Below are 12,629 nucleotides of genomic sequence, written 5' to 3' on the forward strand. Positions count from 1 at the left end.
TAAAAAAACTCTATTGTAAACAAAAAAAAAAAAAAAAACTCCTCAAAACAAAAACAAAAACAAAAAATACATTCACGTGACTAGCTTTGTAGATTTCATTATGTGAAAGAAGATTTGGTTTTTCTTTTAAAAAATCTCGATGAGATGTGCAAGTTTTTTAGAGGCCGCCCCATTAGACAACCCACTCGTCTATAACTTGTACCATTAAATCAACTAAACAATAACAATGGCTTCTGCTAGTAAGAATAAGAAACTGAATAGTAATCCTAATACTCAGAGAAAGAAGACAGTTAAAGTGGTGATAGAGCTGGAAGAGCAAGAACAATCCAATTCATCTAGTCAAGAAGCGGAAAGTGAGGATAGCAGTGCCTCTGAGTTGGAAGAAGTAGACAATGATGATTTAGACCAAGAAATAGGATCTGATGATGAAGTTAATATTGCAGATGTTTCATCATCTGAAGGCGAAGACGAAAGTGATGATGAAAATGAAGAAGACAATTTTCCTAAACTAAAGAAAAGAAAAACAAAATCTACCGAAGATGGATCTGAATCATTTGCCGATGCCTTGAACTCTATTGTCAATTCAAAACTAAAAGCATATGATAGGAAAGATCCAATTTTGGCTCGAAATAAGGTCACTTTAAAGAAATTAGAACTGGATAAATTGGAAATGAAGGCCAAAAGAGCTTTGTTACAAGAAAAGAAAGTATTACATGACAATGCCAGGATTAAAAACTTGTTGCCATCTGGTAGTGAACCGGAGAAAGTCCGTGAAGTAATTGAAAAGGAAAAGGCATTGAAAAAAGTTGCTCAACGTGGTGTTGTCAAATTGTTTAATGCAGTGTTATCCACGCAAATCAAAACTAATCAAGAAGTCAGTAAGGAGAAATTGGGACAAACCAAAAAGGAAGAAATAATGAATGAAGTGTCTAAAAACAAATTTTTGGATCTAATTGCAGCTGCAGGTAATGAATAGTATAGATTATTGATTTGTTGTATAGATATTATAGGAATCCAGCAAACTAAACGTTACAAGATTGTTTTTTTCTAGGACTGTCTAAAAATCACAGACACTTTTAGACGCAAAATGCCATTGTCATGGCCCTACTTCAACAAATTATGATGAATCTTTTGAACCGTAGTAAATTTTCTATTTTCCTGTATATAAACTATCAACAAATTATTTTCTGAAATTCTGACCAAACTTCAACCACTGGGCGAACAACGAGGTAACAAAAAAAAAAAAAAAACTCTCTTAGTTAACTGCTATTAAGCAAACACCAACGCCATACACATCATTAGTATAGTTGTATATGGAATACTAGAGGCAGCAATGGTTTTATTGTCTAATTTTTTAGTGTGTTTGGGATTAGTAGTTCCATCCGCCTTTGCATTTTCTGATACTGCACCAATTATCATTCATTCTAACAACCAGGATGCCCTTGAAAGCAACCATAAATATATCACTAAATTCGATGATATTAAATCAAAAGTCAATGACATTATTAATAAAAGTTGCCGTACTAAAAACAGCAAGACGTTTATTTATCAAATCGAAGATTTAAATATTGAATCTCAGTATTCTTGGTTGGTAAACAAGGGGGGCTATCCAAATGTATTATATCATGAAAAAAGCGAAGTCAGTTACGATTTTGATGGTAAATGTGAGGACGAAGAACTTGGTACTGTTCAATATAGTGTTTTAAAAACTGGCTCATTGAAAGAGATATACGAAAATCATAAAGAAAACAAGAATGAAATGTTTATTATTCAAGTATTGCCTAAATTCACCAGTGGTCATTCGTTAAAGGCTATTAAGGAAAAAGTGTACAACTTATACAATGATGAAGATATTGTTATTAGTGGCAAAAGAGATAAACAAAGTGACGATGAAAATGATGCCGAAATCGAACAAGAAATTGAGCATGATTTTGAAGTTGCTGAATCCTTAGCTTCAGAAGAATCAGAACCAGTCAATATTTTTGATACAGATAAACAAAATAAAAATGGTACAGTAGTTAAACATGACAATTTGTTTACAAAATATCAATTTTTCACATCGGGTATTTGGTCGGGAATCATTATTTCAGGATTCTTATTGGTTATTTTGTACAATGCTTTAAGCTGGCTTTCTAGCTTAGAAATCACGTATGCCTCGTTTGAGAAACAAATTGATTTTGATAAAAAAAATGAATAAAGAAAAAGGGAGTTACTTTTAGTTTCTGGATTTGAATTGTTCTTCTATTCACCTCTATAGACAGAAGGAAGAATGTATACTAATCAACCATTTGGAACAAGAAAAGTATACGCTTCCTGGTTTTGTTTTTTTTTAATATACGTAAGGAATTATTTTATAAGGAACTAGTTTTTCGTATTTTTGCCAGTCTTCGCCGTATTTTGCTCTGCATTTCATTTCATCTCTAATTTGACGATGGATCAACAAGGAAGCAAAGTAAATGACGTAAAAGTAAGTCAAGGGAGTTTGGAAACCAGTAGGCAAACACCAAGATAGTCCAATCAACCAATCGCCCAAATAATTAATGTGTTGAGATAATCCCCACCAGCCTTCCACCAACAATTTTGAGCCAGTTTTGGTTTGGATGCTTTTCAAATGTGGCAATTTACCTTGTCTAAAGTCTGATTTTTGTTTATTTGCTGAACGGAAAATGTAAAATCCTAATGCTTGTAATCCAATGATTAACAAACTTAACGTCCATCCTAGATTGATTTCATTACCTTTTATGCTCAAATATCTTGCCTGTAAAGAATAAGTCCATGGAACCCAAGCCAAGTCACCAAAACTCAACATGAAACCAAATCCGTCGGTGGTGATATCAATCATTGTCAAACAACCTTCTTCGTTCAACACCCCATCGAAGATGTAAAATGCTTGAAGTAAATTCACAACAACCATTGAATCTGTTACATAGCCCAAATTATGGTACTGATAATGCAAACAGCTCAAATTTATCAACAACCATAATAACATTCCAGGACGTAACTCACAAAACAACTTTATATCCCAACTACCTATCCTTGGGTTCAATTCACGACCAATGAACCAATCATAAAATGCATTGCCGGTATTGCCATTGATACTCAAAATTCTTTCTCTTGTACCAATTCCATTTGGCTTAGCTAACGGGATAAACGAAATTATATATACAAACACGGCTAACATAAAAGAAAACAAAAAGCAAATAATGATCAATTGTAATTGGTTGTCATAAATAAATTGCAATTCAGGCAAGTAATATTCAGAAGTGCTGTCTTTGTTCAGTTGGAATAACCGAGCCAATAGCAAAACAATTAATAAAGAGCTCATGCTTAAGCCATTGATTTTATAATTTAAAACAGTGCCATCTCTTAACTTCACCCCATCTAATGACTTGCCTGGCAACAAATAATCCAAAATGACCAAAATAAAAAACCAAGCTAAATATGCCAACCAACAAGTTTTATTGAACACTAGCTGCCATAATTCATCCTGAGTAGTTGGCAATTGATTTGTTATTTTGGAGAAATCGACACTAATTCCTTGAATGGAATATGTTTGGTTGCACAATAAATAAAACAATACAATGAGTGAAGGCAATCCAATTGTTATACCTAATGCCCCAGAAATACCATTGAACTCTTTATGAGTTGTGACTGGATTCAATTTTGATGATTTCATTGAAAATGGCTTTGGTCAGTTGATTGGAATAAAAGTAATTAGTTTATATTGTTTGATCAGTTTCTGCGCTTATTTTTTTTTTTTGTTAGTATTCTTCAAATTTTATAGTAGTCGCAACAATGATCTCTGGTCGTATAACGAGTTGTTTTTCTTTTGGAGGGTACGATGGATAAAAAGTTGAAAGAACAAGTTGCCGATGGCGGTGATTTCAAACCCGGATACAAAAAATTAAAGTACTTGAACCTGAATCCACATCTGAATTCTAATTCTGTAATGATTGAGTGATAAATTGAAATGTTCAAAAGTTCAAGTGTAAGCTAATTAGCGAATTTAATAGTACATAGAAACATTGTGATGAGTATATGAAAAATTAGTCTGTATTTTTTTAGGTTTGGTTTGTTTATATTACAAGATTCCATGTGCTTTTCCTCTATCTACGTTTTGGATGTGGAGGGTTCAAATGCTGAAATGGGAAGCACAACTTACAATCCTTGTTTTTAGTGGAAATACAATCAAAATCTTTTCTTCGTTCTTCCAGAAGGCAATTGACTTTTGATGAAAAGCACCAGGTTTACCTTCATTTATATATCGTGGAGTAGAGGGAAACAGAACTGTTAGTATAGTCATATATGGAATGTGGAGTGGGTCGTCACTTTTAGAATTTTGTCATACCAAAAGAGTTTTGAAGAGTTATTGAATTCAAACAGAACTAAAGACCAGTTGTCCACTCTTGCTGTGAGAAGCAAATAGCCTACTTATGCGAGGGACCTATAAATGTGAATCGAAACATTATATTGGCATTTTATCTGTGCTATAGTAGATGCTAAGACATTGCTAACTGCGAATGTGAAATTGTTGCTATTCGTACATTATCAATACGTGCAGTTAGTGATGTAATTATACAGTCTTTTACTGATTACCAGTTTGGTTTCATGATATAATGTTTTCAGTACAACTTTTGAACCAAATTATAATACGGTTCTGGAACAGTTTTCTTGTGGAGAAGAAATAATGTGGTCTCGTATGGCGCAGACTTTTTGTGAATAAACCAGTAAATACTGACCGATTATCACATTGAAGTGTTTGTGGTGTGGTATACTGGTGTTGCGTTTAATTTTGAAATTGTCACTGTGGTTGATATAATTTGGTGGTGTTCAGCAAACAATGAAAATCTATTTTGTCCGAATTAGGAAATGTAATGAAAAACTGGATTACACAAAAACACATAAATTCTCAGGCAACATTTTTAAATTACATACAGAACAATGCTAAGAATAACTACAAATCATCGTGATTGCATGACAACACGTCTTGGTGTAACATTAACTTAAAGTAGATAAATTGTGAAAAAAAAAAAAAAAAATAACAATAGAATAGAGAATACCGCTTATCTATTTTAAGAAGAACAAAGAAGAAGAGTGAATATTTGTTACTTAGTATAGATCCACCACATGATCATTGAATGCTGCCTCTGATTTCGATCTAGCGTTTACAGTATTGTGATTGTTAAATAATAATCAGATCTTTTTGTAGTTTTATTATGTATATTTTTTTTTTTTTCAATTGTTAGATTACTTCTAGTATCTTTTTGCCTTTCTTTCCTCCTACAACCGTCAACCAGCCATTGAGTTTGCAAGTGTAGACCTTACTTCTTTCTACGCCTATATGTTTCCTACTAGGCCATTATGGTTGTATGTACGTATCGCCAGTTCAACATTCATTGTTCTTTAAGCTCTTGAGTGTTTCTAATCACATTACATAAATGGACAAAATGTCAGTTCGTATTGTTTTAGAGCTTGTTTATTTTCTGTTGTCTAGAATTGTGGCTTTTTTTTTTATTATGAGGCCTGATTTCGTTTGTTTATTTTCTTCAAATTTTGCGTATTATTCAGCCCAAATTGATTGAACAAATCACAACTAAAAAAAAAAAAGATGAGGTGAGATACAAATTAAAAGGGGGTGCAAAACGTATCAAAATAGCCAACAGAAGAATTCAGAATATACAAAGCAATGGGTGGTAGAGAAGTTCATGTTACAACCAGTAATCAATAGTTAATTGCAAGTGACAATTTGATAACGTTGGCGTTAATATTAATCTATAAACTTTCACTCAAAGCACGGTACAATGAAAAAAAAAAAATATATATATATATACACACAGTTTCAACATACCACTAAACAATTTCAACAAAATTTTGAGTTTCATCGTCTAATTTTCAAGTAAAGTAATTTTCTTAACTCTCCCCCTTGCTTGTTAACCTTATCCTATTTTTGTTCAATTTCAGTAAATTTTAGCGTTAATTATGATTGTTTAGAGTTTAACACATTCTATTGTTTATGTTCTTAATAAAAAGCCAGGTTGAAGATGGAACTACAATTACATCGGCCTTGAGGAATAGTATAGATAGCACACTCTTGTTTCAAGTAGCTGCTTGTATTGGTTGACCGGAAATTTCATTTACTCTTGTACCGGCAGAAATCGAACAGCAAAATAAGGAGGCCAAAGATTTACAGTTTGACTAATGTCTAAAATTATAATTATTATACAAAAGCCTTCTTTTTCTTATTAAAAAAATAAATTCGTAGAACCAGCTTATCCAATGTAACATCCAATAAGAATACTACTATTATTTTTGCAATATGTATAGGATACTATCGTACCACATCGGCCTCCTCCTCTTCGGCACCAAGAATAAAGGTGAAGTTTCCCACTCACTGAAAACAAAAGTGAGACGCGTAATTATGTGGATTGCTTTGCAAACTGTGTGTAGAAATTAGCATTCATGAGAGGTAGACAAAGCCAAATAATAATATTACAACAACAGGGTGTAATGTCGAGTTAGTAAAGGCGTCCCCAAAGCAAAGAAGTTCAAACAAGGACAATCAAAGCTAAACTATAGAGTAAATGAAAGGCACACTTTAACCCGTGTCTACTTGAAAATAAGGCGACTAACTAATATAACAACAAGTAGGTTCAAATTCCAACTAGAGTCAACTCTGAATTCGTTTCTAGATTTTTCATACTTTGAGTTGTAGCAAATACTCAGAAAAATACCCCCTTTCAGCTGTCTCCTCTTTCTGGCCGCCCTAACTATTATATAGTGGTTGATTTTTATACACTCGACAATTTGTGTGGGTATATTTGTTGTCTTACTTGGCCAAATGCAGAGACATATCCACACATATATATATATATATATCAAAACACACACCATGTTATTAAATCTAAGTTTCCATGTGTAACTTAAAATGTGTATTATGTGTGATGAGCTTGAAACTGTTTGACAAAGAGGTTGTCAAGACAAGAATTGGTTTCTTTGTTTGCCTAGTTTTTAGTTTGAGGTTGGAAGCTAAACAAGACAAAAAAATGCTTACTTTCAGTACCGCTTTTAAGAAAAGTTACATTTCAACCATTATTCTCTCACATACAGTTGTTTATTTGTGTAAAAGTTGATGGTGGTGTCGGCTATATCTTCATGCTTACATGCATGCAATTATAAATATCTCCCCCTTTCCTCTATTTTCTTGTGGGCTACAGTATACAATTTGTTTTTATCATCAAAACTACCAACGAAGCAAATAGAACTAAACAATATTTTCAATCCAAACAGTTCTTCAAACATCACACCAGAACTAAGAGCTATAAACCAATTAATTTATTATTTTACTTTTTTGTTTGTTCCCCCACTCACGTCCTTCTACCCACTGTGCTGTTTCAGAATTTAGCAAGTTCGTGTCTACTACAGACTTTTTCCAGAAATTCCAACCCAAGTTTAATTGTCAAACTCTTGCGAAAGCAACAAATTACTAACATCATCTTCTATACTGAGTTAGTTTTAGTATATTTGGTTTTGTTACAAGAAAGATACTAAAGAGAGTTGAAATTCCAACTTTTGTACTATTTTTTCTTTATTGTTTTTATTATTCATTCAAATTATTATTGTGATAACTCCAAATTTTGGACGAATTCGGAAATTTAATTGAATTTTGAGAATTTTTATTTAAAAAAAGAAAAAAAAACCAACCTTCTTCAATAGTTCAAGATTTCAAGATTTTGGTTTTTATTTTCATTTGTATTCACCTGTTTTTAATTTGAATTTTGCTTTCTTTTTAAAAAACAGAGGAACCATTACCATTTTCCTAGCCCAAAAGCTATTCCAATTCTGTCATAACTTCAACAATTGTGAGTTCACCCACGTCTGATCAAAACCCAACTTACTTTCGTTTTCGCTTCCGACAATCCCCCGTCCCCCCGCTATATACCAATTCCAGTTCACATAAAAAACTAGTGCTACAACCCGGTTTTAAAACTAACTGATCAACTTAACAAATAACATCGTATCTCGTTGATTTTTTGAACTCAAATCAGTTTTCTTACTTGCGTTGAACAACTATAACATCGACGATACCTTTAAATTCCCCTGCTTTGTTAGTTCACCACTTTTCCATATTGTAAAAAAAAAGAGTTTCAAGTTGAAATCCAACTTTTATATTTTGTGAATTTATGCTTACTTCTGTTCATGGTAACTAGTCTATAGCTAATTGAATTCAAGTAAAGAGAACCAAATTTTTTTTTTTTGTTTTTCCTTTTGATACTAAATGTCAAATCAATATCCATCCTATCACAACTACAATAATCAACAGCAAGCTCAACAGCAGGATAACATGAATCATAATCAACCCCCACAATATCAGGTGCAGGTGTTGTCACATCAATTTCATGCACCAAATAATCTTTTGCCAATGCAACCAACGATGTCGCATCGCCAACATATTCCTTCATCTTTTCCTACTAATGGTTCAGTACCTGGCACTGATGCTTTTGTAACTACCCCTACAAACAACCCATTTAATATACCGCAGGGTATTCCTCCGCAATCCCTGCAGCAAAACTATGTGTTACCTCTGCCTGCATCGATAATATCTAACGTGAAAAACAAGTCTCCACTTCATCCTGATACTTCACCCACGAGAAAGCGACTGCAATCACGACTTCAAGTTCCAACTGCTTCACCACACCCTCAACAAACACCAAAGAAGAAAAGGGGTAGACCACCGAAGCCAGACTCTTTAGCTCAAAAAATCACAACAACATTGAATATAAGTGTTAATACTTCACCTTTGAACTCCACACCAGCAGAATCGAATTCTAATCTGATGGTGAGGCAAGGTGCTCCCGATATTTTTACTCCCTTAATGAGAGTCAGCCCTACAAGCAAATCACAAAGAAGAAAACGGAAGCTTTCCACTAGTAGCAACGGAAGCAATCAGAGCTCATCCAGCCCCACCACCAACAATGGGTCTCCAACTACGAAGAAATCAAGACCTACCAACACCAACCAAAGTCAAAAGCCGGGAGCCTTCAACGATAGTATAAGTTATAACAAAAACCAACATCTAGTAACACCGTTATCAACTTCAGGAGAAACTCACTTTTCAAATCCTGAAAGTTCTTACCAAATTAATTACAAGACTTTGGATAATATGTCTATGATCACACAATCTCAAGGTTATTACAACACTCCTCCTCCTACATCTACTAGACGCAACTTTTCAACACCCCGTGTTAACCAGAAACAACACCTAGATAATCTACCAGAATCTAATAATCCCACACCTCTTAACCATAATAACCAAGCCAATCATTCAAGGGCCTCTCCTCATCTAGCCAAGATAAACGAAATCAAACATGAATCGAAGAACTTGTTGCCTCCAGTATCATTAACGAGCCAAAGTTTAATGAATGAGCGGAACAACAACAACAACAACAACAACAGCAACGAAAATATCACAAAGAACATACCAAATGAGCAAGAAATCGCTGCCCAAAACCATTTTACTTGCGAGAGTTTTTCAAGCAGTGACGACAGAATTAATGGCAGTACAAGCAGAAAATCATCAGACGATTTTCTGTTCAGATTGACTATTGATGAGCTGGGGAAGGCAGTGTTGTCAAGTGATGTTTTTGCTCCTATTGCCAGCGGTGACAAGAATGAGATGCAGCAGCAGCAGCAGCAGCAACAACAGGAAATTACATCTGAGACAAAGGAACAGCTGGCTGATGATTTTTCTACAGTTCCAGCTCCTTCAAAGGTACCGTCCATGTTGCCTCATACCAAATCAGTAATAGGTATAGAGTCGATGCACAGCAATGAGGTTAAAAGCAAAGCACCTTTAAGAAGACACAATTCCGATATCACAGATTTCAGTTCCAGCAAAGACCCAGCTCCTCAAATCTTAGCACCAATTAATGAAGCTTCCAATAATAATCCGCCATCGAATTTTAATAATCCACAAACACCTAGAGAATCTTACGCATACGTTTCAACTGGACTTACTCCATTGTTTAATTTGACTCCTCAGTTCAATTCGTTGATGTACTCAGTGATGAATTTGAATGCTTCTCCAGCGTACAGAAAACCGAACAATCCATTTTTAATAAATCAGGAACTATTCACCAATGGAGATAACGCTGATATTGTTCAAAGAAGCCAACATTTGGAAGAGTTAGTTGAACATCCACGATTAGAAAAACTCCATGAAAAATCAAACGCTGTGATGATGGAAGATCTAGTCGATGAGAAAAATCCAAATAACACTACAATGGATACTCACAACAATGACATTCTTACTGGTGGCGCTCAAGATGTTGCTGGTCATGCTAATTATCTGCTGGCTTCATCGTCAGAAGACTCTGGAGATGCAAGACTAGCTTTGAAAAAGATCATTCATGTGAAAAGAAAATAACACGAAGGGACCTGAATTGTTTTGTTTCTTACCGCTGTTTTTTTATTTTATTTCTTTTATTATGCGTTGTATTTTCAATTCTTTCTACAGGTATATGCATCTAGATATGGTCATTATTTTGTTTTTATATTTTATCTTATTTTAATATACATGCTTTTCTTACTAGTTTTTATTTTGTATATTTCGAATTGTTATAGCTTTCGTCGTCAACAATGAAACATGCTAAAAGTTGAGAGTAAACAGAGTTCCGGGTAAAGTTTACAATCCTGCATATTGAATTTATATTAACTTGGATTTGGTACCAGTCGTGTGCACTACAAACTGAATTTTTTTTTTTTTTTTTCCTTCTCTTCATCTTCCCTTTCCCAACATATACAAAACAAATTGAAAATTTTTTTTTTTTTTCACCAATTAAGTATATTTTTTTTTTCTTTTCTTTTCCTCCATCTTATCAATTTGATATATACCAACAATGTCTCACAGAAAGTACGAAGCACCACGTCACGGTTCCTTAGGTTTCTTACCAAGAAAGAGAGCTGCTAAGCAAAGAGGAAGAGTTAAGTCCTTCCCAAAAGATGTCAAGTCTAAGCCAGTTGCTTTGACTGCCTTCTTAGGTTACAAAGCTGGTATGACCACCATCGTCAGAGACTTGGACAGACCAGGTTCTAAAATGCACAAGAGAGAAGTTGTCGAAGCTGCTACTGTTGTTGACACCCCACCAATGGTTGTTGTTGGTGTTGTTGGTTATGTTGAAACCCCAAGAGGTTTAAGATCATTGACCACTGTCTGGGCTGAACACTTGAGTGAAGAAGTCAGAAGAAGATTTTACAAGAACTGGTACAAATCCAAGAAGAAGGCCTTCACCAAATACTCTGGTAAATACGCCACTGACGCCAAACAAGTTGAAACTGAATTGGCCAGAATCAAGAAGTACGCTTCTGTTGTCAGAGTCTTGGCCCACACTCAAATCAAAAAGACTCCATTGTCTCAAAAGAAAGCTCACTTGGCTGAAATCCAAATCAATGGTGGTTCTGTCTCCGACAAAGTCGACTGGGCCAAAGAACACTTTGAAAAAGAAGTTTCTGTTGACTCTGTTTTCGAACAAGATGAAATGATTGATGTCATTGCTGTCACCAAGGGTCACGGTTTCGAAGGTGTTACCCACAGATGGGGTACCAAGAAATTGCCAAGAAAGACCCACAGAGGTTTGAGAAAGGTTGCTTGTATTGGTGCTTGGCATCCAGCTAACGTTAACTGGACCGTTGCTAGAGCTGGTCAAAACGGTTACCACCACAGAACTTCCATCAACCACAAAGTTTACAGAGTTGGTAAAGGTTCCGATGAAGCTAACGGTGCTACTGAATTTGACAGAACCAAGAAAACCATCAACCCAATGGGTGGTTTCGTTAGATACGGTAACGTTAACAACGACTTTGTCTTATTGAAAGGTTCTATTCCAGGTGTCAAGAAGAGAGTTGTCACCTTGAGAAAATCATTGTACGTTGACACTTCCAGAAGAGCTGTCGAAAAGGTTAACTTGAAATGGATCGATACCGCTTCTAGATTCGGTAAAGGTAGATTCCAAACCCCAGCTGAAAAACACGCTTTCATGGGTACTTTGAAAAAAGACTTGGAAAACTAAGTAGTGCTTAAGTAGTTGATGATTTTAATAGCTTTTAGCTTTTTAAAAATACCACAATACTTGAACTTTTAAGTTTTATTTTTCTAGATGTAGAAATTCAGGAAGTCATGTCCAATAAACAAAGAACTTTCAGGCATTTCCTCCTATCTTTGTCACGTAGTCAGCTCAAAATGTCAGGAATATGACCAAAACAAACTGAATGTGCCATTGAAATGTTGTATCCACTTGAGCTTAACCTATGTCATTTACATTGTATGGAGTTGGAACTCATAGAACCCGCAAAAATTGTAGTTTGACACAGATAATAATGGTCCGTAACATTTTTAACATTGAATTCATAATCTGTGGTAATGTCTAGAGTGTACTACCACTATGTCAAAAACCAAGGGCAGTTTTTAAAATGCTCTATCCTTAATGTTTTATTACCCGTAACAAGGATTTCAAAATTCATAGAATCATTGTTTATGGTTAATCGCTTGTTTACCTTGCAACACCCTTTTAATCCAATCAAAATCTGATTTAGTTGGACTTTTCATTCTATAAAACTGCTTCATGAATGCACCA

At 34.6% G+C, this 12,629-nt stretch overlaps 5 protein-coding genes across 5 annotated transcripts, besides 1 other annotated feature; 4 read left to right on the plus strand and 1 right to left on the minus strand. All coding sequences in view use genetic code 12, as the record gives it.

Moving 5' to 3' along the window:
* Window positions 1-226: 226 nt before the first annotated feature.
* Window positions 227-976, plus strand: CD36_23500 (nucleolar protein, putative; the record flags this gene model as incomplete). Its single annotated transcript, XM_002418779.1, has 1 exon — window positions 227-976. One exon carries the CDS (start codon window positions 227-229, stop codon window positions 974-976), a length of 750 nt encoding a protein of 249 aa, XP_002418824.1.
* Window positions 977-1,333: 357 nt separating this feature from the next.
* On the plus strand, window positions 1,334-2,197 carry CD36_23510 (conserved hypothetical protein; the record flags this gene model as incomplete). The annotated part of the gene is made up of 1 exon (XM_002418780.1): window positions 1,334-2,197. The coding sequence occupies one exon, from the start codon at window positions 1,334-1,336 to the stop codon at window positions 2,195-2,197; it is 864 nt and encodes a 287-aa protein (XP_002418825.1).
* Window positions 2,198-2,329: 132 nt separating this feature from the next.
* Window positions 2,330-3,676, minus strand: CD36_23520 (C-14 sterol reductase, putative; the record flags this gene model as incomplete). Its single annotated transcript, XM_002418781.1, has 1 exon — window positions 2,330-3,676. The coding sequence occupies one exon, from the start codon at window positions 3,674-3,676 to the stop codon at window positions 2,330-2,332; it is 1,347 nt and encodes a 448-aa protein (XP_002418826.1).
* Window positions 3,677-8,275: 4,599 nt separating this feature from the next.
* Window positions 8,276-10,423, plus strand: CD36_23530 (conserved hypothetical protein; the record flags this gene model as incomplete). The annotated part of the gene is made up of 1 exon (XM_002418782.1): window positions 8,276-10,423. The coding sequence occupies one exon, from the start codon at window positions 8,276-8,278 to the stop codon at window positions 10,421-10,423; it is 2,148 nt and encodes a 715-aa protein (XP_002418827.1).
* Window positions 10,424-10,895: 472 nt separating this feature from the next.
* On the plus strand, window positions 10,896-12,065 carry CD36_23540 (60S ribosomal protein L3; the record flags this gene model as incomplete). The annotated part of the gene is made up of 1 exon (XM_002418783.1): window positions 10,896-12,065. One exon carries the CDS (start codon window positions 10,896-10,898, stop codon window positions 12,063-12,065), a length of 1,170 nt encoding a protein of 389 aa, XP_002418828.1.
* A 150-nt stretch (window positions 12,066-12,215) lies between these two features.
* Window positions 12,216-12,314: a mobile genetic element (truncated).
* Window positions 12,315-12,629: the final 315 nt, after the last annotated feature.

This window comes from Candida dubliniensis, chromosome 2 (genome assembly GCF_000026945.1).
Source record: "Candida dubliniensis CD36 chromosome 2, complete sequence".
Taxonomy (NCBI): Eukaryota; Fungi; Ascomycota; class Pichiomycetes; order Serinales; family Debaryomycetaceae; genus Candida; species Candida dubliniensis.